Source organism: Ascaphus truei, chromosome 21, assembly GCF_040206685.1.
Source record: "Ascaphus truei isolate aAscTru1 chromosome 21, aAscTru1.hap1, whole genome shotgun sequence".
NCBI lineage: Eukaryota > Metazoa > Chordata > Amphibia > Anura > Ascaphidae > Ascaphus > Ascaphus truei.
In genome coordinates, this window is record NC_134503.1 from 31,441,802 (window position 1) to 31,467,502 (window position 25,701).

At 47.0% G+C, this 25,701-nt stretch overlaps 1 protein-coding gene across 1 annotated transcript; it reads left to right on the forward strand.

Annotated features, from left to right (window-relative positions):
• Positions 1-909: 909 nt before the first annotated feature.
• LOC142472371 (P2Y purinoceptor 4-like) lies at positions 910-12,464 on the forward strand. Its single transcript, XM_075579462.1, has 3 exons — positions 910-949; positions 6,449-6,607; positions 9,365-12,464. Exon 3 carries the CDS (start codon positions 9,401-9,403, stop codon positions 10,475-10,477), a length of 1,077 nt encoding a protein of 358 aa, XP_075435577.1. The 5' UTR covers positions 910-949; positions 6,449-6,607; positions 9,365-9,400; the 3' UTR covers positions 10,478-12,464.
• The last annotated feature ends 13,237 nt before the right edge of the window (positions 12,465-25,701 follow it).

The window sequence follows — 25,701 nt, forward strand, 5'->3', positions numbered from 1 at the left end:
AGGTATCCAGGTTTGATGCATACCCGATGCCAAGGATGGATGAATTGATTGACGCTCTTGGTACGGCGGAGTATATATGAACGCTTGATCTCACAAAAGATACTGGCAATACCTTTTTTAGAGGAGGAGTGCAAGTTCAAAACCGCCTTCGCCCCTCCAATGGGCTAATACCAATTTGTGACGATGCCATGTGGTCTGCATTGCGCCCCAGCCACTTTCCAGAGACTTGTGGATAAAGTGCTGAGACCTCATAAAGGTTATGCCGCAGCGTACCTGGACGACATTGTCTTCTACAGCAAACACTGAAAAACAGCTGTTTTCTGTTTTATTGTATTCATTTAAAAAGGCCCAAAGCCTGCCATAGAGTTTTCACATGGAAACTTCTGCTTGTTGTTCTCACTTTCTCACTCTAATATGCATCATAGAGTAGTTTTCCATGCATATTCCAAAGGATCTAATCAGGCAAAATAAATGTGTGACCCCCTGCACATTTACACTATGAATAACATTTTATTAAAAAGATTTTTTTTTTTTGCCGATATTTGCGCAGAGAGAGTGGCGGATCTTTCTCTGCTGCAGGCTGATCTCGGCAGGTTATCGCCAGGCAGACTGTCTCACCACCGGCAACTCGGCGTGTTTGGCAATGTTGCTCTCGCAGTGATTCGCCAGGGATTCGGCCCTTCCTGCATACTGCGAGGGCAACACGCCAAAAACATGCCGAGTTTGAACCCCTGTCGAGAGGGCTTTTTCGGCGCTTACTGCACGAGGCCCTTAGTAACCGATCACATACTTTCCCCTGAGAAGGGATAGAGCAAGTCTGCTGCTGCTAGGGGGCTGGGCAGCTTCCTCCATCCTGATTGGTTACATTACACAGCAACGGCCAATCAGGAGGAGGTGGTAGTAGCCTGGGGTTGGGGCCAAAGGAAGAAGAAGCATGGAGCAGAGAGAGGTGAGGCTGTGTCCTCTGTGTGTGTCTGTGTGTCCTGTCTGTGTCCTGTATGTCCTGTGTCTCCTGTGTGCTGTCTCCTGTGTGTCCTGCCTGTCCTGCCTGTGTCCTGTGTGTATTTGTTCTGTTTTGTCCTAGTGTGTGTGTGCGTGTGTGTGTGTGTGTTTTCTCTGGCTGTCCTGTGGGGGTGATAATGACAGGGGGGGGGTGAGAGGATGAAGGGAGTGGGGGGTGAGAGAGGATTAAGGGAGGTGAGAAAGGATGATGGGTGGGGGGGGGGGGGGTTGAGAGGATGAAGGGAGGAGTTGGGACAGGATGAACGGAGAGGGGATGAGAGAGGATGAAGGGAGGTGAGAAAGGATGATGGGGGGGTGTTTAGAGGATGAAGGGAGGAGTTGGGACAGGATGAAGGGAGGGGTTTGAGAGAGGATGAGAAGGGGTGCAACAATGTAGGAATTTGTGGGAGGAGCATTAAGATCAGTATTGCTCGCCATGTACAGTATGACTGCAGGTCAGTTATTTATAAATGACCTGACCTTTACGTCATTTGTTCTAAATTTCACTCCAAACTTGCACCAATTTGCACTATTTCATATTCTATTTCCTAAAGAAATCCTCGGAAGGGGGGCTCCCTCCCACCCACTCCCTCCCACCCACCCCCTCTCAAGACCCCTCTCCAGATTTTTTACGAAACAGAATATAAATTGGTTCAAATTGGTGAATACTTGGAGTGAAATTTAGAAAAAATGACGTCAGGTCTTTTCTAAATAACCTTCTTCCTCACCAATGATTCTCACGTGCGTCACACCTTTCACCGTTGTGTCCAGAATTTTTGGACAAGCCACCTTGCAACTCTATGTGTGTGTGACAGAGGAGGGAATGTGAGTGTGTGACAGAGGGAGGGACGTGTGTGAGAGGGGAGAGTGTTTGAGAGGGGAGAGTGTGTGACAGAGGAGAGTGTGTGACAGAAGGGGGGAATGTATGAGGGGAGAGTGTGTGTCAGAGGGGGGAAATGTGTGTGTGAGAGGGGGGAGGGTGTGTGAGTGAATGATTAAGAGAAGGTGTATGCGAGAGAGGGGGGAGAAAGTGTGTAAAAGGGTGGGAAGTGTGTGACAGAGGGGGGAAATGTGTGAGTGTGAAAGAGGGGAGAGTGAGTGTATGTCAGAGGGAAAATTTGTGAGGGGGAGTGTGCGTGTGGGGGAGCGGGGGAGGGTGTGTGAGTGAATGAGTAAGAAAAGGTGTATCCGAGAGAGGGGGGAGTGTGTAAAAGGGTGGGAAGTGTGTCACAGATGTGTGAGAGGGGTGAGATGGAAGAGTGTGTGTGTGTGTGTGTGTGTGTGTGTGTGTGTGTGTGTGTGTGTGTGTGTGTGTGTGTGTGTGTGTGTATGTGTGTGTGTGTGTGTGTGTGTGTGGGGGGGGGGGGGAGAGAGGGGTGAGTGTGTGAGGGGAGAGGGGGGAGTGTGAGTGTATGTGAGTGTGTTAGAGGGGAGAGTGTGAGTGTGGGGAAGAGGGGAGAGTGTGATGTATGTGAGAGGGAAAATGTATGAGAGGGGGAGTGTGTGTGTGTGTCTGAGGGGGGAGTGAGTGTGTGTGTGAGGGGGAGGGTGTGTGAATGAATGAGTAAGAAAAGGTAGGAGTGGTTCAGTGAGTAAAGACACTGACTGGCATTGAGTTTTAAGCAGGGTAACCTGGTTCAATTCCTGGTGTCGGCTCGTTGTGACCTTGGGTAAGTCACTTTATCTCCCTGTGCCTCAGGCACAAAAAAAACCCACCATAGATTGTAAGCTCTGTCTGCAAAATGTCTCTGTAAAGTGCTATGTAAAATTAGCAGCGTTATACAACAACAAACAATTATTATTAGGTGTGGGGGAGAGAAGCGTGGGAAGCCTGGGGAGAGAGAGGGGGAAGAGTTGAGGTGGGGAATGAGTAACGAGGAGGGGGAAGAATGAGGAAAAGAGGTTGGGGAAAAGAGAGAGGGGGAATAGAGGGTAGCAGGAGAGAGAGAGGGGTTATAGAGAGAAGGGGAAGATAAATAGTGAGGGAGGAGTGCATGTGAGAAATTAATAATACACTGATATTGAAAACTGTACTATATAATGGTGCTGCGTATTTATAGAAAATAAATCCTTTGAGTGCTGCACGGTTTTATATCTATACACTAGTAATTAACACACTGTGGGAATCAGTGGTATAAAATTGGAGTATCGCCCGTGTATATACACTTAGCATCACTTACTCATGCCTCGAGCCAGTCACCTCCTCAAATAACCATACCAAACAACTTCTTCGGAGAGAAAAAAACGTCAGTTTTATTATAATAAAAACCTTGTAACACAACATGATAAACACAACAAAATGGGGGCCCACTTGTCCCTGGATCTAGCTACTCTCTTCCAACTTGCATCATGAAATCCTTCGTAAAATCCCTCTCTCCTTCCAATTTTAAGAAAAAAGAGAGTCCGCCAAAAACATTTGAACAAAACGAGGAATGAACCTCAAACTGGTGCTCTATCAATAGCAATAATGCAGTAAATGTATCATTTAGTAAACATCCTCTTGAATCCCTCGGTTGTATCAGCGTGTAGGGGTAAATAAACTGGATTGGCTTAGAAATGTCCTTGGTGTGTTTATAATGGACTCACCCAGCTAATAAGCTGATAACAGTCCAAAGTATCCCTGAAAGCGTCGCTGCAGTACGTCTCACAAGATACTCACAGAGTCTTCAATAGCTTCCCTCCGCATCCTGTGTCCCACACCTTGACCGATCAGCTGGCCGGTACTCACTGTCCGTGTCCGCCTGTTGTTGCTGATTAGTGCCAGAGCGCCCCCTGTAGAACGCCGATACTGCGTGCTCCAGCCGATAGGTAATGCAGAAAAAACAGTGGGAATGGCGGTCACAGCTCTCCGAACTCAGGAATCAACCAAGCGCAGTAAAGGTAAAAAAGCTGTGTGTGCTGTGCACGCGCATAGTAAGTGAGGGGTGCGGCGGCGATTAGGAGCGGCGCCGGCGGCTATCGCCGCCGCCACATGTGACAGGGGGCGTGTGAGCGGAGCGGCGTCCATTACGTGACGTCACTTCCGTTTCACATTTCGCCCCCCATCTATCCAGTTTTATCCCATCAGAGGTGCCACTAAAGAAGTTTCACTTCAAAAATGATTTATTCATCCAAATGGAAAAAAGACATACACAGAGTGTATAACTCTGATGCCTTTCGTCTACGTAGGGAGACTTTATCAAAGAGTAAAATACACTTGCACTTAAATAGGTAAAGCTCTAATCTCATTGGTTACAATATACAAGGTGGATTGGACAATCTACACCTGTTGTATAATAGATGTAATCATAGCCCCGATGGAGCTGCTCTTGGTACATAATATAGTAATTTAAAGAAAGAAACCACCCTAGAAAAGGAAAAAAAAAACTATACTATGGATATCTAAAAACACATTTAATAAAGAGAAAATAAAAAATAATAAATAATGAATAAAATAGAATTAAAAAAAAAACAATAAACCATAATAATTATATAGTAGAATTTAAAGATATATTAATACAAAATCCCTTGATAATGAAAATAAAATAAAAAGAACATGTGTATAAGCTAAGACAAAAAAATATATATATATGTAGCCCTCTTTCCTACCGCTCTAGAGTGACTACTGGTACTGCACACACCTGCTGGCTCAGGGAGACCTGGGCCTCCGCTAACTGGAAGCCTGGGGTAATAATAATAACCTTGGCAGCGCCTCCACTTACCCAGGATCCCCAATAAGTGAGATTCCCCTAGGCAAGAACAATAGTAACACACATCAGATTGTAACAGTTTACTCATACGCATTGGTAGAACCTTATCTTATAGTTATAGCAATAATACACATAGGATATAGCATTAACCGAATGACATGCAATATAACACTTGTGGCTCGGCCACTCCCCTAAAGAGAAATGTCACTTTCCCGTCACCGCGTGCACCCCACACCATGTCCACATATATTCTATATATATAGGCTTAGTCCTTTGGTCACTCAACCTGGTGTCCCCAAAGAGTCCTCCCCCAAGGCGGGATCAGCGCCTGTTGGTACCGGTGTTGGTGCACTTAGTAAATACCTTCCGGTCACTCCGGTGACTGGCAACAAACTTCAAAAAGGATCCGCCGATCCAGCGCAGTCTCTCATGACTGGATGATGTCCAGCAGCTTGGGCCAAAATGACTGTCACCACCGCAGCTCCGCGACACTGTGTCCCTATCTGTATATACAGTAAGTGACTAGGTGTCGCTATCTATATAGGGCGTCCCTGCAGCACCACAAGCTTATGGTGACTCAGGGTATACACTGGGACCTGAGGGGAAATCTGGCCTACGCAGGTGGGTCACTGACCCCCTGCACACACTACCTCTCCCCTTGCTCCTCAGGTGCCCTCTGACTAGCGTGGTCTCTCCCCCACACTTCCCTTTCCTGCCTGTCAGCAATCCCTGTAATCATATTCGCTCCCTGGCGTCAGGTGACTTCGCTGAGGCTCCTGGGGGTTGTAGTTTACTGCTGAGCCTCGCTGTAATTGGCCAGCCGTTCGCGCGCTTTGCACTGCACATACGCGAACTCTCTCCGCTTTGACAGTCGCTCCTACTATTGCACAACAACATGGTGGCGCCCTGTTCTGCCGGCCCGCTGCGGAACCTTCCGAACACTCCCTCAAGAGGCACACTGCAGCGAAGGTAGAGGGCAAACTGAGACATCCCTACATATATATATACACATAAAACCACTGTAAACAACCTGCCATGGAAAATTAAATATAAACTAGTTAAATAAGTAAGTAGAAAAATGAAGAAAATAAATATAAAAAGAATATCACACATATATACATTATAATAACAATAAAGATCAATAATAAATAATGAATAATACAAATAAACTATAATAAAGGCATATCTTATACGAATAAAAACTTAGAACCGAGGACAAATGCAACATACATATAATATACCATGAGCACTCAAAGGGGTCTCAATCATATAGAAAATGCTTAAGCTCCCCCAGCGTCTCAGCATTGATTGGGAGATTAAGCATTGCTTGAAGACCCTGGGAGGAGCAGTCCTGTGGCCGGTATCTCATCTCTGCAACCGGCATGAATGTTTGAAATCTGACAATAGCCTTCCTGACCCCCGGTCAGCCACCCCCTGTCGTGTCTGCAGATTAACCACTTGTATGATGGGACAATGGTGTGAATGGAGCGAGTTTGGGGACTTATGGAAGACATGCAGATACACGCATGGATGTTCTATCTTTTTTGTATATGGACTGGCGAGTTTAATGTTCAATATCAACTTTCCTTCTCTCCATTTCTATTATGTTCTTCTTAAGGTATATTAGATGTGCTAAATCATTCCTGCTCTCAGCAGGGAAAATGTTACATCTACTAGTCTCTTCCTCCTATGATGGAATATTTAGGTGCTATTTATTTGAGCTCATGCTGGCTGTTGTTAAGTTTCTCTGTTTGCAGATTGTAATATTTATTCACGTTGACTACCACTAAGAAGGGAACATCAGGGAGAAGCCTCGTACAGGAACTGGAAATGCAATGACTGCTGTTTCATACCATTGGTTTTACACAGACAGCTTATTGCTCCCGTTGTCTTGAATCTGCACAAGAATTGAACAGGTTAGTACTATACTATTCTAAGTAATATCCTCACAGCCCTTTCAGATACTAATAGCGTGCTTGTTTCATTGTAGTTTGTTTCCTGCTATGTCTTTTCTTTCCTTTACTAGCCACAATCAGAAGTAGTGTGATTTATTATTGTTATACATGCCTTTGTGTAATAAGAAAATTAGAGTTTAATGAAAAATGTACTAACTTGCAACAAACTGTTTCACCCTTTACACTAAATAAAAATATCACTTATGTTATGGGCTGTAACAGGGACATATCCCTGTTGAAGAAACTATCTCTAAAATCCAGCAGGGATCTGGTTAAGTGCAGCAGGTAATTAACCAGACTCCACCTGGCCAATTAAGTCTGTAAAAAGCCTCATGTGAGACACAGGAGAGAGTTTCCTTAGCTCACGTTTGGGCTGACATAAGGAGAAGGAGGACTGCAGAGATTTTCCTTAGCTCATAACTGGGCTGACCTGAGGAAAAGATGATGCTTTGATGCACACAGGACTGTATGCTGACCTCAAGACAAGGGGACAAGACCTCTATACCTGGACACAGAGAGTGCCATAGCACACAAGGGTGCTGACCCAGGAGAGCAGAGAGGACTTCCCCTACAGCTGACAGAAACAGATAAGAGACTTTCTTGTCGGACTGTTGTGTATATATATATATATATATATGTTTGTTTGGGGTGGTAATCAGCCAAGCTACCCACCCAGTTAGAGAGGGCTGGAGTAAAGGTTTAGTTATTTCTCTAAAGTGGAGTAGACCTTTATTTTGTTTCTTTTTGTATGTTTTGCATTGTTAAAGGAACAGGCGCAATCAAACCAAGATTTAATTTCCCCCTAATCGGTCTCCATTAAATGTACCTCTGCACACGTCTCTTACATGGGCACAATCACATGTCTCAGACAGGTCAACAACCCTGCCTTTCCCCATTATCTCATCATACAATGCTTCCATTGCAGCCAAGGATTCTGGGTAATGAGATAGAAATGAGCACTCACAGTGTATCTGTAACGCTTGTGCTCACCACGAACAAGGCGGGACCCCGGTACTGAGGTGGGAAAGTATAAAACTGCGCACCCACAGAAGCAGAGTCACGCCTGGAGGGTGGATAGTCAGCGTAGCTGGGTCTGGATTGGAGGGAGTGGGTTAGTCTTAATACTTGCCGAGGTCGTGGGGAGGATCCAGTAGGATAGTCAGTGTCCGTTATGCAGAGGTCAAGGGTTGGAGCCAGAAGAATCATAGAGTGTCCTATAGCTGTGGTCAGGGATGGAGAAGAGCGGGTAGTCGGAGTCAAGGCGGGGTCATTATCCAGAGAGGGCTCCAAAGTCAAGCCGGGTCGGTACACGTGAGATCAAGCAGCAAGGGTACAAGGCAAAGCAAGGCAAGGCAGAGGCTAGGAACAGAACGGGAAAGCACAAGGTTACCATGAACTATGCTCAGCAATGTTAAACAGAGAGCTGGGTAGATATAGGAGAGCTGGGCGAATCAGACAGAGGGGAGGAGCGGAGGCGCGGTCTCTGCGGAGGCAGAGATTGGCTGCAAGGTGCAGGGGATAGGTGGGAGAGTTTTGCTTCGCAGCTGCGGAGCGGTGCATGACGTCACGTGTGCGCGATGCGTGTGACGGACGCGTGTCACGGGTGGTGGGCTGGGTACAAGGAGCTCCATGTGCGCACGTGCTCTGTAAGCAGCGCGGAGGTGTGTGGAGCTTCAGGTAAGGAGGGAACACGACGCGGGGGACACGTTTCCCGATTCCTTGCAGTATCACATTTTACACTGAAACCCATAGCAATAGTTTGGTGTTCATGAAATGACCGTGACAAAATAATATTACTGAAATGAAGATACTGTTGATATATGACTGAAATAGACTGGGGAGGATTGAAAGTGATGTTCAGTTTCCATTTAGTAAAATCTGTTGTTTTCAGTTTCCATTTTGTGTGAAAGAATGTGTATGTGGTGTGTAGATTTCGCTTCTAAGTAGATTTACGACTGTGACTAAAGTAACCCCCAAATAAAAGAACTTGCAGCAAAATTCACATGGCCCCTTCACTGCCTGAGAGGTCAGCAACCAATTACGAAAGGTGGTTAAAAACGTATATACTATAACATACTAATGATCTATTTTCCGAAAGCCACTGAAGACTCCTCCCTAGTGAAATAATGACAATTCTTATCATATAAATAACACAACACCACAAATTGGAGTTTATGATGATGGATCTGGTAAGTTTCCTATTATGATGTTATGTGAAAGGTGAATGATATGATTTAAAAATAAATCTGCTCCGCTAACTCTAATAAGATATTTTACTACTTAGTGTGAGATATGACAGCTGTAGGAGGAATGTTAACTCAGTACAAGGAGAAGCAGCATGGGGAATTATTTTATATAGAGAGAAGTATAATTGTTCATAGATATCCACTTTCTGTTCACTTAAGTTTGAAGGACTTAGACAACCATTTGGCGGGCGCCCTCCCTCCACTAACGTCCTGAACAAGGGAATAAAGCTTGATGGGTAGTCTGAGGGGACAGTATTCAAACTGCTGACTCTCCATAAGGAAGGATGAATCATGCCTTCAAGCCAAATGTACAAAACTGCCACATAAATATTGAAAGATGTGGGGTTTAAAAAAATAATAATAATTGTGCTGAAATTTGTTGTTTCCCACCTGTACACCAGGGAATATTTGCTGCTTTGCCAAATGTATCAAATGTTGTAAAAACAGTTTTAGATTTCTTTTGATTTTATAGGTTGACTCCGTATTATAACACAAACCGTCTTCTGGGATGATGAACACGTCGGACAATTTAACGAGCTGCCAGCCGCAGAAAATCCATGTTTGGATCCCCATCTTCCTGAGTTTCGTGTTCTGTATCGGTTTTATAATGAACTGTATCAGTTTATATATATTTTGGTTCCGTATAAAGCAATGGAATTCCTTAATGATCCTTCAGTTCAACCTGGCCATCTCTGATGCCATCATCACACCAGTTTCTCCTCTAATTATTATATATTCATTGACTGACCACTGGCCCTTTGGAACATTCGTTTGCAAGCTTAAGGCCTTCTCACTCAGCACTCACATATACGGAAGCATATATTTCCTCACCTTAATCAGCATTCACAGATACATCACAGTTGTTCACAGAGTAAAAATAACTGTTTTTAACAGAAACTCGTTCATCACATATGTTTGCCTTGTTGTCTGGGGGTGTCTATGTCTTCAAAGTTTTCCATTTTTTGTCACCTTGAAAACAACTGATGTTCATGGAGCCACCAAATGTCTCAGCTTTCATCAAACTGATATGGCTTTTCTATTCTTTGTTTGGAACGGGGTCATAATATTTACTGGGCTTCTAATTCCTTTTGGGATAACCATAGTTTGTTACAGCCTGTTGATTAGATATATTCTCAAAGTGAATCCCATGAATTCTCTAAGCAAAGTTATGATGTCTAAATCCTTACAAACAGTAAGTGTTTCACTGGTTATATTTATTATCTGTTATCTTCCAATACATATCCCAAGAACAATAGGACTTACTGTTAAATTGTTTTTTCCATCTTACTGTTCTTTACTGGAAAAGATGGAGGTTGCCTATTATATTACCTGGATGTTATCAGAAACAAACTGCTGTTGGGATCCGGTATTGTACTGTTTTGGTTCAAAAAAGTTTAAGAAAGTCTTTATGAACTCATTTGTTTATATGCGCTGTTTAAGGGAGGATCAGCCTGACACAATGGACAATGCACGGCATGTCCAAGTAGAATCAGGGTCAGGGATATCTTCAGGAAACCTTCAGTATGAGCCAACATCAACTATATATGCAGATGTATCAATGTCAGGAGGAGAAGGTTGTGAGTAAGAAGAAACTATCCAGCTCTTAAGCTCCAAAAGACACCAAGGCTGAGCAAATATGGCCCTTTAGAGCCCAATAGAGTAAACAGGCTGTAAGGTGTCTTCTGGCATGGGGAGGTCTCTTATGGAGCCAGATGTTTTAGTAAACATGGCTCTATACCATACCATGGTTTCTCACATATTTCAGTGTTTGAAAGTTACTAATATTGCCTCAGAAAATAGTTGAAGTGAGGGAGGGGGTACGGTGCAAATTCTATATACTCAGTAGCGGCTAATCAGATTTATGTGTATATTTATCATAAATAGTGTATATTACAATAAAGCAAATGGTTCCTATTGCAGGCAGTGATGCCTTTTAATGGACCCACATTATAGTTCTTCATTTAGGTGTAGTCATAGTTTGTTACTGTCTGATATGAATTGGGATTCCCAGCCGAGAATGGCCCCAATGGCCGCTTTTGAGTATATAGAATTTACCCCTCAGTGGTGAAAGTGTTAGTTATCAATGCGTAATGTATCAAATTTCTTTAAAACAGTTCTAGATTTCTTTTGATTTTATAGGTTGATTCCGTGTTATAACATAAACCATTTTCTGGGATGTTGAACACGTCGGACAATTTAACGAGCTGCCAGCCGCAGAAACTCCATGCTTGCATCCAGATCTTCCTAAATTTTGTGTTCTGCATCTTGGGCTCAGTTCTAGCCTCAGATTTTTTTATCATTGAGATCGTTTGTAAAGTTCTTTATCTTTTTGCAGCTTTGATATTGATAACATCTCCATTCTTTATTTAGAAAATATGTTACCAAGAAAAAAATACATTTACTTCTTGTTTTCCAGTATGTCCTTCCTTATTGAGGCTGCCAAAAATCTGGCGATTATGTTCCACTTACAGGGGGGTTGCATGAATGCCACTTGCGGATGATTGCAGAGTGCTTTGTGTTTGAAAGTCAGCATGTACATCTAAGGCCAAGTCCATAGAAGGACAAGCCGCGCTGAGCCGTGCGGACGCTCCGCGCTGAGCCCCTGCATCCTCAATGAGGATGCCTTGAGAGGGGGCTCACGCGAGCGTCCGCAGGCGTGCTGAGACTTTGGAATTTTCAGCCGAGCGCCAAGCTGTTTTTCAGCGCGCTGTCGGCTGAAAACATCCAATCAGCCTGAAGCAGCGTCAACGTCACGGCGCCGTGACGTTGACGTCAGTGCGTCGCGGGCGATTGGCCCAGCGACGTCACTGCCCCGCATCCAACCACCTCCCCCCGGCTCCCTTCGCGCCCGCTGGCTCGCCTGCAAGTCCATGCAATCGCGCAGACTTCAGCCGGCGAGCCTCAGCGTCAGCGCGCCTCCGCTCTGATCAAGCCTCTATGGCCCCGGCCTAAGACATTATGATCTGGTTGCGTTTGCTATTGTGAAATGGAAGTCAGCAGTTACATGGCTCCAAATACAATTGATTGTCTAAAGTTGTGCCAGGACTAGCTCTGCTTCCTCAATATGTATATACATTCAGTTTCCCTATACGGTAGTTTCTCACTTTCTCACTTTAGCAAACACCTTTCAGGGAGCAGTCTGTGGCCCCTACTCCAAATTCTGGGAATACGTCTTTCCGCGCTGGAGAAGGGTTTAGCCACTCTCAGCTGAACTTCTCTCCGGCACAGGGAAGACGGCTTCACAGCATATTGAATAAAGGCCTATATTTTATGGTAGCTGTGCACACATGGATGTGCTTCTTCACTAAAAGTAGCGCAACAACCATATGAAGTATACCGCTCACTAATAAGTATAATTAACACTTGTATGAATTTGAGTTTAGCCTAAGGTATCAAGGTAGATACCGGGTGCTACCTATGTGCTGATTTGAAATGTATTTTCAAAAAGGGAAAGAGGCTTTATGTTGTAAAGCCTTTCCCCAGCCAGAAGCACATTAGTGGTGCACACCTAGGCTGTTAAAACGTAACATTTATTTATGCTATGGTTAAAATAATGGTACACATATATAATAAACTTAATGTCAAAAATTCAACTGTGTGTATTGTATTCTTAAAAGCTTTGTTGGTAAAGGGGTGCAAATATAGGACTCAGTTAGGAATACATATCCATCTGCATTATATTGGTCACAGGATATTTATATATAATAATCCCACAACGATGGATAAATGTATTCCACTGTATACAATTACTGGGATTGGGTTGACAGGAATAATTCCCAAACAGATTAGCCCTACCACAAATTTATTAGGTTACTATTTGTCTGGGGTGATAATGTCTATTTGATGGTCCTGATCGTATGACAATAAATATTGTAAGTCAGACAGTGGGTGATCAACACAGCATACCTAATTGCTCACCATAGACTGTCTATTTGTGCATATACACATTGGTATAACTGCTAGTAGTGCCTGATGTGGTTTTATTAGTTACTAGATAATCTCACTATACAGTATATAAACGCCATAAACATCATGGCACAGTTCTAACATCACTGTATAATTTTACACTCATCTACTTGTAATATAAAGATTAGTACTTGTAATAGATAGAGTGACCAGTGCCCTATATTCAAGTGCAATGCACAGCACAGTAAATGGTGAGAGGTAAGTGGATTAATCCCATGCTGGTGACCCCTAATAAACATTTATTCAAATGCAATAATGTCATAAGAACAATAGACTAATTTCTCTCCCAATAGACCGCCCTAATAAAGGGTTGGTAAGGTATTCAGTGACATTTATATATTCAAGCCAATGCTTGCTGTATATACCAAAATCCAGACAAAAGTAACACTGATAGAGGCTAATAACAATCTAGTAACAATGTAGCACACAGCGGTGCTTGCTAGCAGCTCAAGTATAGGGGAACAGATGCCCAGCAATGGGGGTGGGGGTTAATACAGTGAAGGAGTTCAAAGCTGCTCAGGAAACACACAAGTAGATCCTAAAAATGGGAAAAGGACCACAGATTAAATGGGGTCTGGGCCTTCACAGCATGTATGATAACAGATAGATTAGGTCAGGCCTGCACAACTCGTAAAGCGAGACGGGCCGAACTGCTCCAAGGGAAAAAAAATTGGGCTGCACGGGTAAAATCATCATCATTGTCATCATCATCATCTCTCCTCCAGCACCTCTCATCATCCTCATATATGTCCCCCAGCACCCCTCATCATCATCCTCATATCTCCCCCAGAACCCCTCACTATCAACCTTTGCGATACTCCCCATGTATCTCTCATACACCCATTTCTTCCCCTCACCCACACACATAATACTCCCCCTCCACATCAAACACACAATACCCCCCGTGACAAACGGCTTACTCCGGGGCTCCGCCGTCTGTCCGGGACTGTTAGAACACGGTCTTTTAGGGTAGGTTAAATCAGGGGTGAGCAAACTTTTTACGCCGAGCCCCCCTTTTCATCCATAAAATTTCTCGGGCCCGCCCTGCCTGATGTAATCAAAATCACATGAAAAAAAACCCTTTATTAAACGGTATACAATATAAATCCAAATATGTTTAAATACTTACATATTTCAACAGCTCGTGCTTGCAAAATTAGGCTGCGTCCACGCTGCCGCTGAGAGCGGTGACATCACCAACTCTCCAAGCATGAGCAGGGTGTCGTACATAATTTTGCAAGCGTGGATCGGGGCTATTTGTGTGTGTTTGTGTATGGCTGTGTGTGTGTATTGACAGCTGCTGAGCGCACTTCAAAGTCAATTTTGTTTGTTTCCCCAAGCGCCAAGCTTGGGAGAGCGTACGTGCACAAAGGCAATCCTTTGGGGGGGGGGGGGGGGGCGGGCATTCATCCACCTCTTTGCTACCTCCCTTCCCTCTCCCCCCCCCCTTTTTTTTCTTCCTTCCCCTCCCTGCTTTTTGTCTTGCTATCCCCAGCGTCATCCAAACTCCTACCTACAGTATTATTTATTTTTTTCTGTTTTCAATGTTGTGTTTTCACTTTCTTTTTTATTATTTCTGTGCATTCATAGTATGATTGATATAGTGGCAGCCGACCCTCTCACTTGCAGAGGATTGCAGCGAAGCAGGCTGCCAGCGGAGGAGAGCAGGAACACAGCACTATTGGGCAGACACCGGAAGGAGGGGCGTTTGACTTCACCGTGCTTGGGCGTGCTCCTCCTCGTACCTCCGAAGCCCCTGCGCGTGCGCTCACACACCATCACGTGGCCCCACCTGCACTCTCCTGTTCAGCCACCCACACACATCTTCGGCTGCCCGTCCGTGCACATCTTCTTGGCCGCCCCTCGCGCACAGCTTTTTCGTCCTCCCGCGCACAGCGTCTGCCGGCCCGCGCACCCAGTTTTTGACACACCCAGCCTGCGCCCCCCTAAATAATCTTGCGCCTCTTTGCCCACCCAGTTTGCCCACCACTGCATTACAACACACACACTCTCTCTCAATCACCACACACACACACACACACACACACACACACACACACACACACACACACACACACACACACACACTCAATCCCCCCCCCCACACACACTCAATACACACACACACTCAATCCCCCCCCCACACACACTCAATCCCCCCCCACACACACACTCAATCCCCCCCCCACACACACTCAATGCCCACACACAATCCTCCCCCCCCCACACACACACATACTCAATCCCCCCCCCACACACACACTGAATCCCCCCCCACACACACACTCAACTCCCCCACACACACTCAATCCCCACACTGAATCCCCACACTCACACACTCAAACTCCACACACACACACACAATCCCCCCCCCCACACACAATCCTCCCACACACAAAATCCCCCCACACACACACACAATCCCCCCCACACATACAATCCCCCCCCCCACACACACACACAATCCCCCCCACACATACAATCCCCCCCCCCACACACACACAATCCCCCCCCCCCACACACACACACTCAATCCCCACACACACACACAAACTCAACCCACACACACACACACACACACACACACACACACACACACACACACACACACACACACACACACACACACACACACACACACACACACACACACACACACACACTCCTCCCCCCCCACACACACACACACACTCAATCCCCCCACACACACACAATCACAATCACCACACACACTCAAATCCCCCCCCCCACACACACACACAATCCCCACACACACACAATCCCATGCACACACACAATCTCCCCCCACACACACACGCACACTCAATCCCCCCCACACACACACACTCAATCTCCCCCCCCCACACACACACTCAATCCCCCCCACACACACACACTCAACCCCCCCCTCACACACACACTCAATCCCCACACACACACTCAAATCACACACACACACACAATTTCACCTGGGGGCGCGACATGCTCCGATCCCCCAACCCCCCATGCTGCTGAAAACCGGTGCGGGAAGCAGACAGGAAGAGAAGGAGGGGCTGTCTGTGTGCAGAGAGAAGCCCCGCCCCTTCTGCAAGACACAGACACATAGACGCAGCAGCACGGAGCTTCTGGCCGTCCGTGCACAGTTCTGCCCGCCCCCAGGTTTCCCTGCAAGCATCCCGCGCCCCCCCTACATAATCTTGCGCCCCCCAGTTTGCACACCGCTGGGTAAAATGACGAGGCATCATGTGCTGTTCCTTTAAAATGGCTATGCCTGGTTTATTCAGTCCCAGGCACTGAGACTGCCACAGTGCATACAACAGAAACACAAGCAAAACAAAAACCTGCTCACCTGAGCGATAACTTAACTTAGGTTTTCCCTGACTCAGGGTTGAAGTGGCTTTTCCACTTCCAACAACAAAATAAGGAACTTTGCAGTTTTAGACAAAAAAGAGCAGAATGATTTAACCTGTTTGGGGAGAGGCTTTTCCCCTCTCTGCTTCGAGCAGACTTCCTGCCTCCAGGCTCTTGGGGGAGAGGGAAGAGGAACCAGGAAATCAGTCTTAAATACCTAATTTCTAATTAGCAGGACAGGTGACAGAAATCAGGCAGCAGACAAACTCTGGTCTGGATCCCTCATCCCTCAGTTCCAGCACTTGCCAAACTGTGGAATGGAGTGCATGTATTATGAGGCTGCACTTCCAGCCTAAACAGGATAGAAACCGTTCAGTATCCTGGGAGCCCTATATATGGAATTTATTACCATCCCCTGGTTTCTGTCACATATCCTCCCCCCCAGCTCAGACCTCGAGGGATGAGCGACCATGGATATTAGGGGGTGCATCCTTGACAAGCTGTCAGCATTGCCATGTTTGTGCCCTGACCTGTGTTCCACAGAAAATTTAAAGGGTTGTAGGCTTAGGAACCACCTGGTCACTCTAGCATTCTTCTCTCTGTTTTTTTTTCTTCAACTTTGTCTTTATTAGTTTTTTGTGCATACATACATGGGAGAAAGTAATGTCGATAACTGTCCACAGTAGACACAGAACTGCCTGAGACGTACCACACAGAACGGACACGGGGAGACAACATGAGAGAGGTGGAGGGGGGGAAGGTCAGGCGATGAGTATCCATTTTTGCATTCTTGAGCCACGTCCATCAAACACTAGCTCCGTCCGTAGTGCAACACCCTATTATCTGCACGAGCAATACTGCGTCCACTCTTTTAGCAACACCCAGAGGGATCTACCTAGGCGGGTGGGTCCTCCCTAAAGTCAGCCCGTCCTGTCTGGCTCCCAATTACTCATCAAAGGAGAACTCATTTACTTCAATCAAAGCCAGATTGTGGCATCATTCACCCCCTGAATATCTGTCTGGGCCAACCAAGGCAACCAGACCTTTTGGAATTTATCACCCGAATCGTTAACTAGGCTTGTTAACTTTTCCATGCGGCATATGAACCAAATTCTGTTCCTGATCTTTGCTAACGAAGGAATTGCGTTCTGATTCCACAATGCTGCGGTCTCGCACCTCATAGCTGTAGCAAAGTGTGTGATTAATTTGTTCCCCGAGCGTGAAACCTCCTTTGTGGGTTTGCCTAACAAGAATAGCCACGGGTCAAGCTGAATTTGGAGGCCCAAAAAGATCCTCTGTAGCCAATCTCGAATCTGGGCCCAGATAGGCACTCTATTCGGGCAAGACCACAGCATGTGTACCAAATCCCCCCGTTCCCCGCACCGCCTGGGGCAGAGCGGGGAAGAGCCCGGGATAAATTTTGCCAGACTAACTGGGGTGAGATACCAACGTAACATTACCTTATATGAGTTCTCCTTTAATGTCGTGCATATGGAGCTGCTAGCTGCGGCCTTAAAAACCGCTGACCAGTCCTCGTCCTCTAGTGTGCCCTGTAAGTCCGCTTCCCACTGAACCATGAATCTGGGTTTGTCAGTCTCGTCTTTGTCGGTACCGACCACCTCTCTGTATAAGGTAGAAATCAGTCCCCGCGTGTCTGCACCTCTCACGCAGAGCTTTTCAAAATTTGTCAACGGTGGTCTCACCGGGTGTGCGTTATAATATGCCCGAACCTGGAGGTACCTAATAAATTCTGTGTTGGGTATGCCGTTTCTGACTTTAAAAGCTCAAAGGATTTAATCTTGTCACTGTCCTCCAGGTCCTTCAATCGTCTAATCCCCAATTTGTGCCACAACGGGAAACTCTTGCTTGCTAGGCCCGGAGCAAAATCTGGGTTGCCGTATAGGGGAGCCATCAGTGTATGTTTGGAGGTTAGCGAGCGACTACTTTTGGATGCCTCCCAGACCGAGATCGAGTTGAGTACAGAGGTTAGTGGATTGAATATATCCTTTACCCGTGTCCTCGGGTACCAGATTAGGTCCCTGAGCTCAAGCGGGGCACACATCTCCCTCTCCAGCGCCACCCACCGCCTGAGCTCCCCATGCCATTGCGTGATTTGGCACAATTGCGCCACTTTGTAATAGGATATAATGTTCGGGACAGCTAGACCCCCCGCCTCCTTAGGCTTCTGCATCATTTTGGCTTTTATCCATGGTTATTTACCATTCCAAATAAAGTTTGAGATTGACTTTTGAAGCCCTTTAATGTCCGCTCGTACCACGGGTATCGGAAGAGTTTGAAATAGATATAAAATACGGGGAAGGATGTTCATCTTGATGCTACAGATCCTACCCATCCATGAGATACCATATGCCGCCCAGTCTTGTAATTCTTTTTTAAGAGTCTTCAATAGACTGGGATAATTTGCGTGATACAAGATAACCTATCTTTTTTGTGATATGCACCCCTAGGTACCTTATGGATGTAGGTCGCCACTTAAACTCAAAGTTGAGTTCAATCAGCTTCTCCGTATCTCGTGGGATGTTGAGGCTTAGAGCCTCCGATTTTGTCTGATTTATTTTAAACCCAGAGATGCGGGCAAAACGCTCTAGAAGCTCGAACAGGTTAGGTAGCGAGATGAGCGGCTTAGTGAGGGTCAGAATAATGTCATCTGCATACAAAGCCACTTTGTGTTCCCGCGAGTGGATTAGTACTCCAGAGATATCAGCGTTACTTCGAATTTGTGCTGCTAGTGGCTCGATACATAAGGCAAACAGCAAGGGCGAAAGCGGGCATCCTTGCCTCGTGCCACTTTTAATTTGAAACAGCTCTGAGGGGAACCCCTGGTGAACCACCCTCGCTGCTGGCGCGTTGTACAACGCTTTTATTGCCCGAAGAAATATGCTTCCGAACCCAAATGCCCCAAGCGTGGACTCCAAGTATGGCCAGTCAATCCTGTCGAAGGCCTTTTCCGCATCTAAGCTTAAAACTACGCTCCAGATCCCATTGGCTCCTACGAAATCTATTATATCTATAATCCGTCTGGTATTGTCGGCCGCTTGTCTATTTCTAACAAAGCCAACTTGATCCGGGTGGATTAACCTCGGCAGGATGACACTTAAACGGTTGGCCAGCAATTTGGAATAGATTTTAACATCTGTATTAATCAATGATATCGGCCTATAACTTTGACAATTTGTGGGGTCCTTGTCCCCTTTATGAATCAAGGAAATCGACGCCTGGAGCATCTGCTCTGCGAATGGCTCTCCTGCTAATACTCCGTTAAACAACCGGAGCATGTGTGGAGCTAAGACTCCTATAAATTTTTTATAATACAAGTTAGAGAACCCATCCGGGCCGGGGGCTTTAGATGACTTTAAATTTTTGACCACTGCTGCTAGTTCGTCCCCTGTGAAGTCGCATTGGATTGCCTCTCGCTCCAATCTGTCCAGTTGTGGCAGAGCTGCGTCCGCTAAGAATTTCCGCAGATTACTGCTTGTCTTAGCGTTATGGGCCACCTTCTCCCCATTGTATAGCTGCGCATAAAACTTTTCAAACTCCCCCACTATAACTTTAGGGTTAGAGGAGACCCGCATCTCTGCGGTCCTGATAGAATGTATATTAAAATTTGGCTTCCTGTTGCGGAGTCTGGTGGCTAACATAGTGTCCGGTTTATTAGCCTTCTCAAAGAACTTCCTCTGCGTCCAACTCAGGTCTTCCCTCCGGCAGCTATACCTATTAGTACCCCCCGCATCGTGGCCTTGTGAGCCTCCCACAACGTAGAGTGGGAATCCACACTGCCTAGGTTAGTCTGAAAATAACTTAAGATTTCATCTTTGACTAGCTGCTTGATATCTGGTATTTTAATTAAAGATTCATTTAGCTTCCAATTTGCTTCTGACGTAACAGTCCCAATTTGTATGCATCTTAGCTCTACTGATGCATGATCCGACCATGTAATGTCATGTATATTGGTGTCGGAAATCTGTGGGACCATTCTACCAGAGACAAAAAAGTGGTCAATCCTACTGTAGCTGTCATGAGGGTGGGAATAAAAAGTGTAACTACGGTCCCCCTGGTGTTGTTCTCTCCATATGTCTAAGAGACCTAATTGCCTTAATACTTTCAGTAAGGGGCCATTCCCTTCCCTCCTCAGGGACTGCTGGGGTGTGGAACGATCTACCCTCGGGTCCATTACTTTATTGAAGTCCCCTGCTAAGACTACATGTCCTTCCGCCCAACGTTGGAGCGTCTGGAAAAATGCTTCAAAGAACTGGGGTTGACCCTCGCTGGGTGCGTACACGCAAGCCAGTGTCAGTCTACTTTGTTTGAGGAGGCCTACTAAGATAAGAAATCTCCTCTTTGGGTCTCGTTTTATCTTCTCGATGTAAGGAATCGGGGGCCACATCCCTTGTGGTGTGACCCCTCCTTACCCACTACCAGTACTGCAGCGGCTGCTGCCCCTGCCCCCCGTCGCCACCCATGCCGCCGCCCAGTGCATACCTTGAACTCTGCCGTCGCCATCTTGGATTCTGGCACTGGTGTTACAGACTCTCAGCTGTGCTCCACTACTTCCTGGTCTCTCAGCCACTCACGAGCAGCTCCTCGACACGCCTCCACCATGCCCCTCGTCCGGATTGGTCACTGTCGCTTTAAATATTCTGCTTTGGCTTCACTTCCTTGCCGAGCATAGATCCTTATGGGATGTTACCTGTGTTTCTGCCACAAGCCTTGTTCTTTCGTTACGTATCTCTGTTTTTGTTCCAGTTCGTTGTACTCGTCCAGTTTCCTCCAGGCCTGCTGCTGCTACGCTGAGTTCCTGAGTTCCTGGTTCTTACAGACCTGCTTCGTTTGCGCTGTAACACGGGGTTACTAGTGCTGCCTGGTGGTGTGCCTATTGTGGTCAGTCTTCCCTCTCCTAGACCGGAGCCATGGGTCGTGGACGCCACTCGCGTAAACCTCGTTCCCGTGCAGCGATTGCACTGACGCAAAAGGACCAGCTTGATTTCCTGTTGCCGACTCCCTGCTTGAACTACGACTACCCGGATATCTCCTACCCCGACTCTGGCTTGCCCAACAACTATGCTGTTATCTCCAGTCCTGAACCCGGCCTGTTTGACTATGAACTGCGCACTCCGGACCAGTCAGCGCGGTATAAGGTCGTGATTTCATAACCCAGCCTCAGCCCCGCGGTCCGGTCCCGGTTTGTGGCGAGCACAATCGTGACATTCGACTTGAAAGGGAGTTTTATTATGAAACAATATGGCTACACCTTTTTTTTTTCCCCCGTCGAGGACAGATATACTTGCTTAAAGTGCTTGTCTAGAAACTTTGGGCTACTACGGGAGCTGAAGTGGGTCTCTTGTAGGAAGACCACGTCTGCCCTTCTACGTTTAAATTCCGAAAAGGCAACTTTCCTCTTGTTTGGGCTATTGAACCCCTTGGCATTCTGGGATAAAAAAGTTACCGCCATATCTTAGAGTGGAGTGTGCTGATAAGCTTACAGTAGATCTCGTGCTTACCTAGGAGAAGAGCAACATGAGGGCCTCTTGGACTGTGATGATGGCTCCTGCGGACCTTCTCTCTCTCGCCTTGGAGGTCTGGGACGGGGGACGGGAAGGGAAAAACACAGACACAGAAAACACACATAAACAAAAAGAATCGTGTTGGTCCCACCGGACCTCGGGTTCGTCGCCCGGGAGAGACTCTCCCTATCTGGACCCCCCTCCCTCCTGATCCAGCTCCATGGCCCACAACTCCGGCCATGAATACCCGGCACTTTGCCGGGGAGGCAGGCTAGGCCCACATCCCCCGTGCCGACGCGCATGCCTACGGGTAGAGTGGCAACCACCCCCCTCCCGCCGTCAGCCGCATGTAATGAAAACCAAAACTCCAACTGCAACAATATCTATAACTACACCTACAGCTACCCTCACCCCCTCTTAATAGCTACCCTTACAAAAACTAAGCTCTAATCCCCAGAAAACTACAACGAAGCCCCCTCGCTCCCCATTGACGGATAGGATACCCCTAAACAGATAAGCAATCTTTTCTTCTGGCCACATTTTTAGAGTTCACTATGCACCCTGCAGTCTCTGCCTTTTTCCCGCTTGATTCCCTCCCCCTGAACCATAGGCCACCGCTAGCCACCTCCCCTCCTCCCTCCTCTGCCTAAATCCCTGATCTAAGCTGGGGTTCCGGCAAAAATATCCTGCCGCGAGAGTTCACCATTAGTCCCGGACAACATTCTCCTCCTCGCTCCCTCCCGGATCCCCCTTACGCGTCTCCCCAGCGGTGGAGTTCGCGCACCCCCGCCAGGAAGTATCGTGCTGCCCCCGGACTGCCGCGTCCCATAGTCCGCCTTCCTGGTTTCCGCTGTTCCCGGCGTGCCTCTCGTCCTCGCGAGACCCGGCCAGGTGACGTCATCTAGCTGGGCGAGGCGGACTCAGTCGGAGGCTGATCCTCGAAGGAAGAGGGTGGACCCGTAGGCGGATCAGTGGGCGGACTGAGACAACGGAGCATTTACTCGCGCCAAAAAACCTGCCGCCATGAAGTTCTGCGCGCCCTTCCTGCTTCTTCATCTTTCCACAGTAAGTCTGAAGCGGCCATTTTAGGGTCAGGTACCCAGGGAAAGTGGCATAAGAGATATCCAGAGTTCCTGTCCATATGTTCGTGCCATAGGAGTGCAGGGTACCCCACATCGGGGGTTATAACTTGTGCAGTATAGGGGTTGAACCGGGGAAGGCTTTATTAACCAACTTTGACGGCATCGTGCCGCAACTTCAGCTTCTAGGAGGCTTAGGGGCTTTTGTCACCTTCTCCCTCCTTCTCCTTTCTTTTGTCTTTCGGGGAGGAGGATTCCGACCGTCCCCGTGCCGCACCCGACGAGCCTGTCTTCTGGATCACCGGTAGAGCCGTGTCTGAAGCCCCCTTTATCCCCAGCTTCTTTAGGAAGGCCGTACTTTCGGAGGGGTGCTTCAACACGTGTGAGCGGCCATTTTTCAGTACTACCAGGGCAAAAGGAAAGGTCCACCGGTACCGTATTTCTCGGTCCCTTAGTGCTTTGGTAACGTGAAGCACTGCTCTCCTGCGGGCAAGGGAAGGGGGGAGATATCCTGAAATACTGTGAGGGTGATCCCCTCAAAGGTGATGTGAGGGGTGACCCTCGCAATCCTGCTCACCTCCTCCTTAATTTTAAAATAATGTAGTCGGAGAATGATGTCTCTGGGGGGGTTTGTAGGCAGAGGCCTTGACCTTAGGGCCCTGTGGCACCGGTCCATCAATAGATCTGATTCCGACTTGCCCGGAAGAATGGACGACATCCACCTGCTCAGCAGGGCCTCCGGATCCAGAATCTCTTCAGGTATCCCCCGGACGCGTAAGTTGTTGCGCCGGTACCTGTTCTCGCAGTCTTCCTGCCGGGACTCTAATTCAGCGATCCTCCCCTCTAGGGCTCCCATCCGCGTGTTTGTCTCCTGATGGCACTTGGAGCTCTCCTCCATACGATCCTCCAGCTCGCTTGTGCGGTTCCCAATCTGCAGGATATCCCTCTTGAGCCCCTCCACCTCCCCTCTAAAAAAGGCCTTTAAATCCACCAGAAGCCGTGCAATTTCCTTTTTTATTATTTTGGAGTGGCCCGCTGTAGCTCCCTCCGGTTCCTGGGCTGAGTCCGAATCTGAGACCGCTGAGAGCTCCGCTTTTCCGGCCCTGCCCGAGCCTGTAAAATAGGAGCGCACATCAGATTTGCGCCGGGTCTTCTGCCGCACTGCTGCCATGGCTCCTCCGGTAAAGTTTTATAATCTGAAGAGTATCGGGGGCCCCTAAAGAGTATTTTGGAGTCTTGGAGATCGGTTTAATATTGCTTTATTTGCTTTAAACTGCTGACGGTTGGCGGAGCTGTAAAGTTACACCACCATCTCCATCCCGTCGCGCATGCGCATCTTCTTCTCTCTGTTTTGACACATCCAGTTGAGGGGTGCATGATCTGTGACCAACCAGAATTTTCTCCCCAACAGATAGTATTTGAGCATCTCTACATCCCACTTTATTGCGAGACACTCTCTCGACTATTGAGTAATTTTTCTCCTGGGGATTTAGTTTCCTACTTAAATAAAGGATGGGGTGCTCCTCACCTTGAGACTCCTGGGAGAGTACAGCGCCCAGCCCTACCTCAGATGCGTCGGTTTGGACTAAAAACTCTTTAGAGAAGTCAGGTGTGACCAACACTGGTTGGGCACAGAGAGCTTCTTTCAGGCTTCTAAAGGCCTGTTCGGTTGCGGGGGACCATTTTACCATTAGCGGCCCTCTTGCTTTTGTGAGGTCGGTTAGTGGGTTGCCTTAGTTGCAAAATTGGGAATAAACCTTCTATAGTAACCAATTAATCCCAAAAAGGTCCTTACTTGTTTTTTTGTAACTGGCCTTGGCCAATTTTGTATCGCCTCTACTTTGAGTGTTTGGGGTTTGAGTAAACCTCTGCCAATAGAATACCCCAGATACTTGGCCTCCTCCAGACCAATAGTGCATTTAGCGGGGTTAGCAGTTAATCCAGCAGACCGAACTGCGTCAAGCACAGCTTGGACCTTTGAAGGTGGGATTGACAATCTTCACTATGGATTACCACATCATCCAGGTAGGCGGCAGCGTACCGAGTATGTGGTTTTAAAATTTTATCCATCATTCTTTGGAATGTGGCGGGAGCTCCATGTAAGCCAAAAGGCAGCACCCTATACTGAAAGAGGCCGTCTGTGGTTGAGAAGGCTGTCTTTTCTTTTGCCCTTTCTGTGAGGGGAACCTGCCAGTACCCTTTTGTTAGGTCTAGGGTCGTGAGATATCGGGCTTTGCTCAGTCTCTCTACATGTTCATCTACCCTGGGCATAGGATAAGTATCAAAATTTGACACAGCGTTTAGTTTACGTTAGTCATTGCAAAACCTTGTTGTACCGTCTGGCTTTGGGACTAAAACTATAGGGCTGTTCCACCCACTTTGGGATTCCTCAATTACGCCTAGTTTTAGCATTTTTTTAACCTCTAAACTTATAGCCTCTCTTTTGGCCTCTGGGATTCGGTATGGTTTAAGGTTAACTCGGACCCCCGGTTCAGAGACTAGGTCATGTTCAATTACGCTACTGTAGTTCTACCTGGCTGTGTAGAGAAGACTTCTTTGTTTCTTCTCACTAAATTCTGGACCTCTTGTTTCTGATGAACGGACAGGATTTCAGCTATGCTAACCTCTGGGTCAGTTTCTCGATTCTCTGACGGACCTGCGGGTACTAGGGTTAACAAGACTTATCTATCTTTCCAGGGCTTAAGTAGGTTAATATGGTAAATTTGCTCAGGTTTCCTCCTACCTGGCTGTCTCACCTTATAATTTACTTCTCCCACTCTTTCCAAGACCTCATATGGCCCATGCCACTTAGCAAGGAATTTACTCTCTACGGTGGGAACCAGAACTAGTACCCTATCGCCTAGAAAAAAAATTCTGACCCTAGCACCCTT

Bases quoted from the DNA above. Each gene is read 5' to 3' on its own strand.
- LOC142472371 (XM_075579462.1), top strand. From the start codon at position 9,401: ATGATGAACACGTCGGACAATTTAACGAGCTGCCAGCCGCAGAAAATC.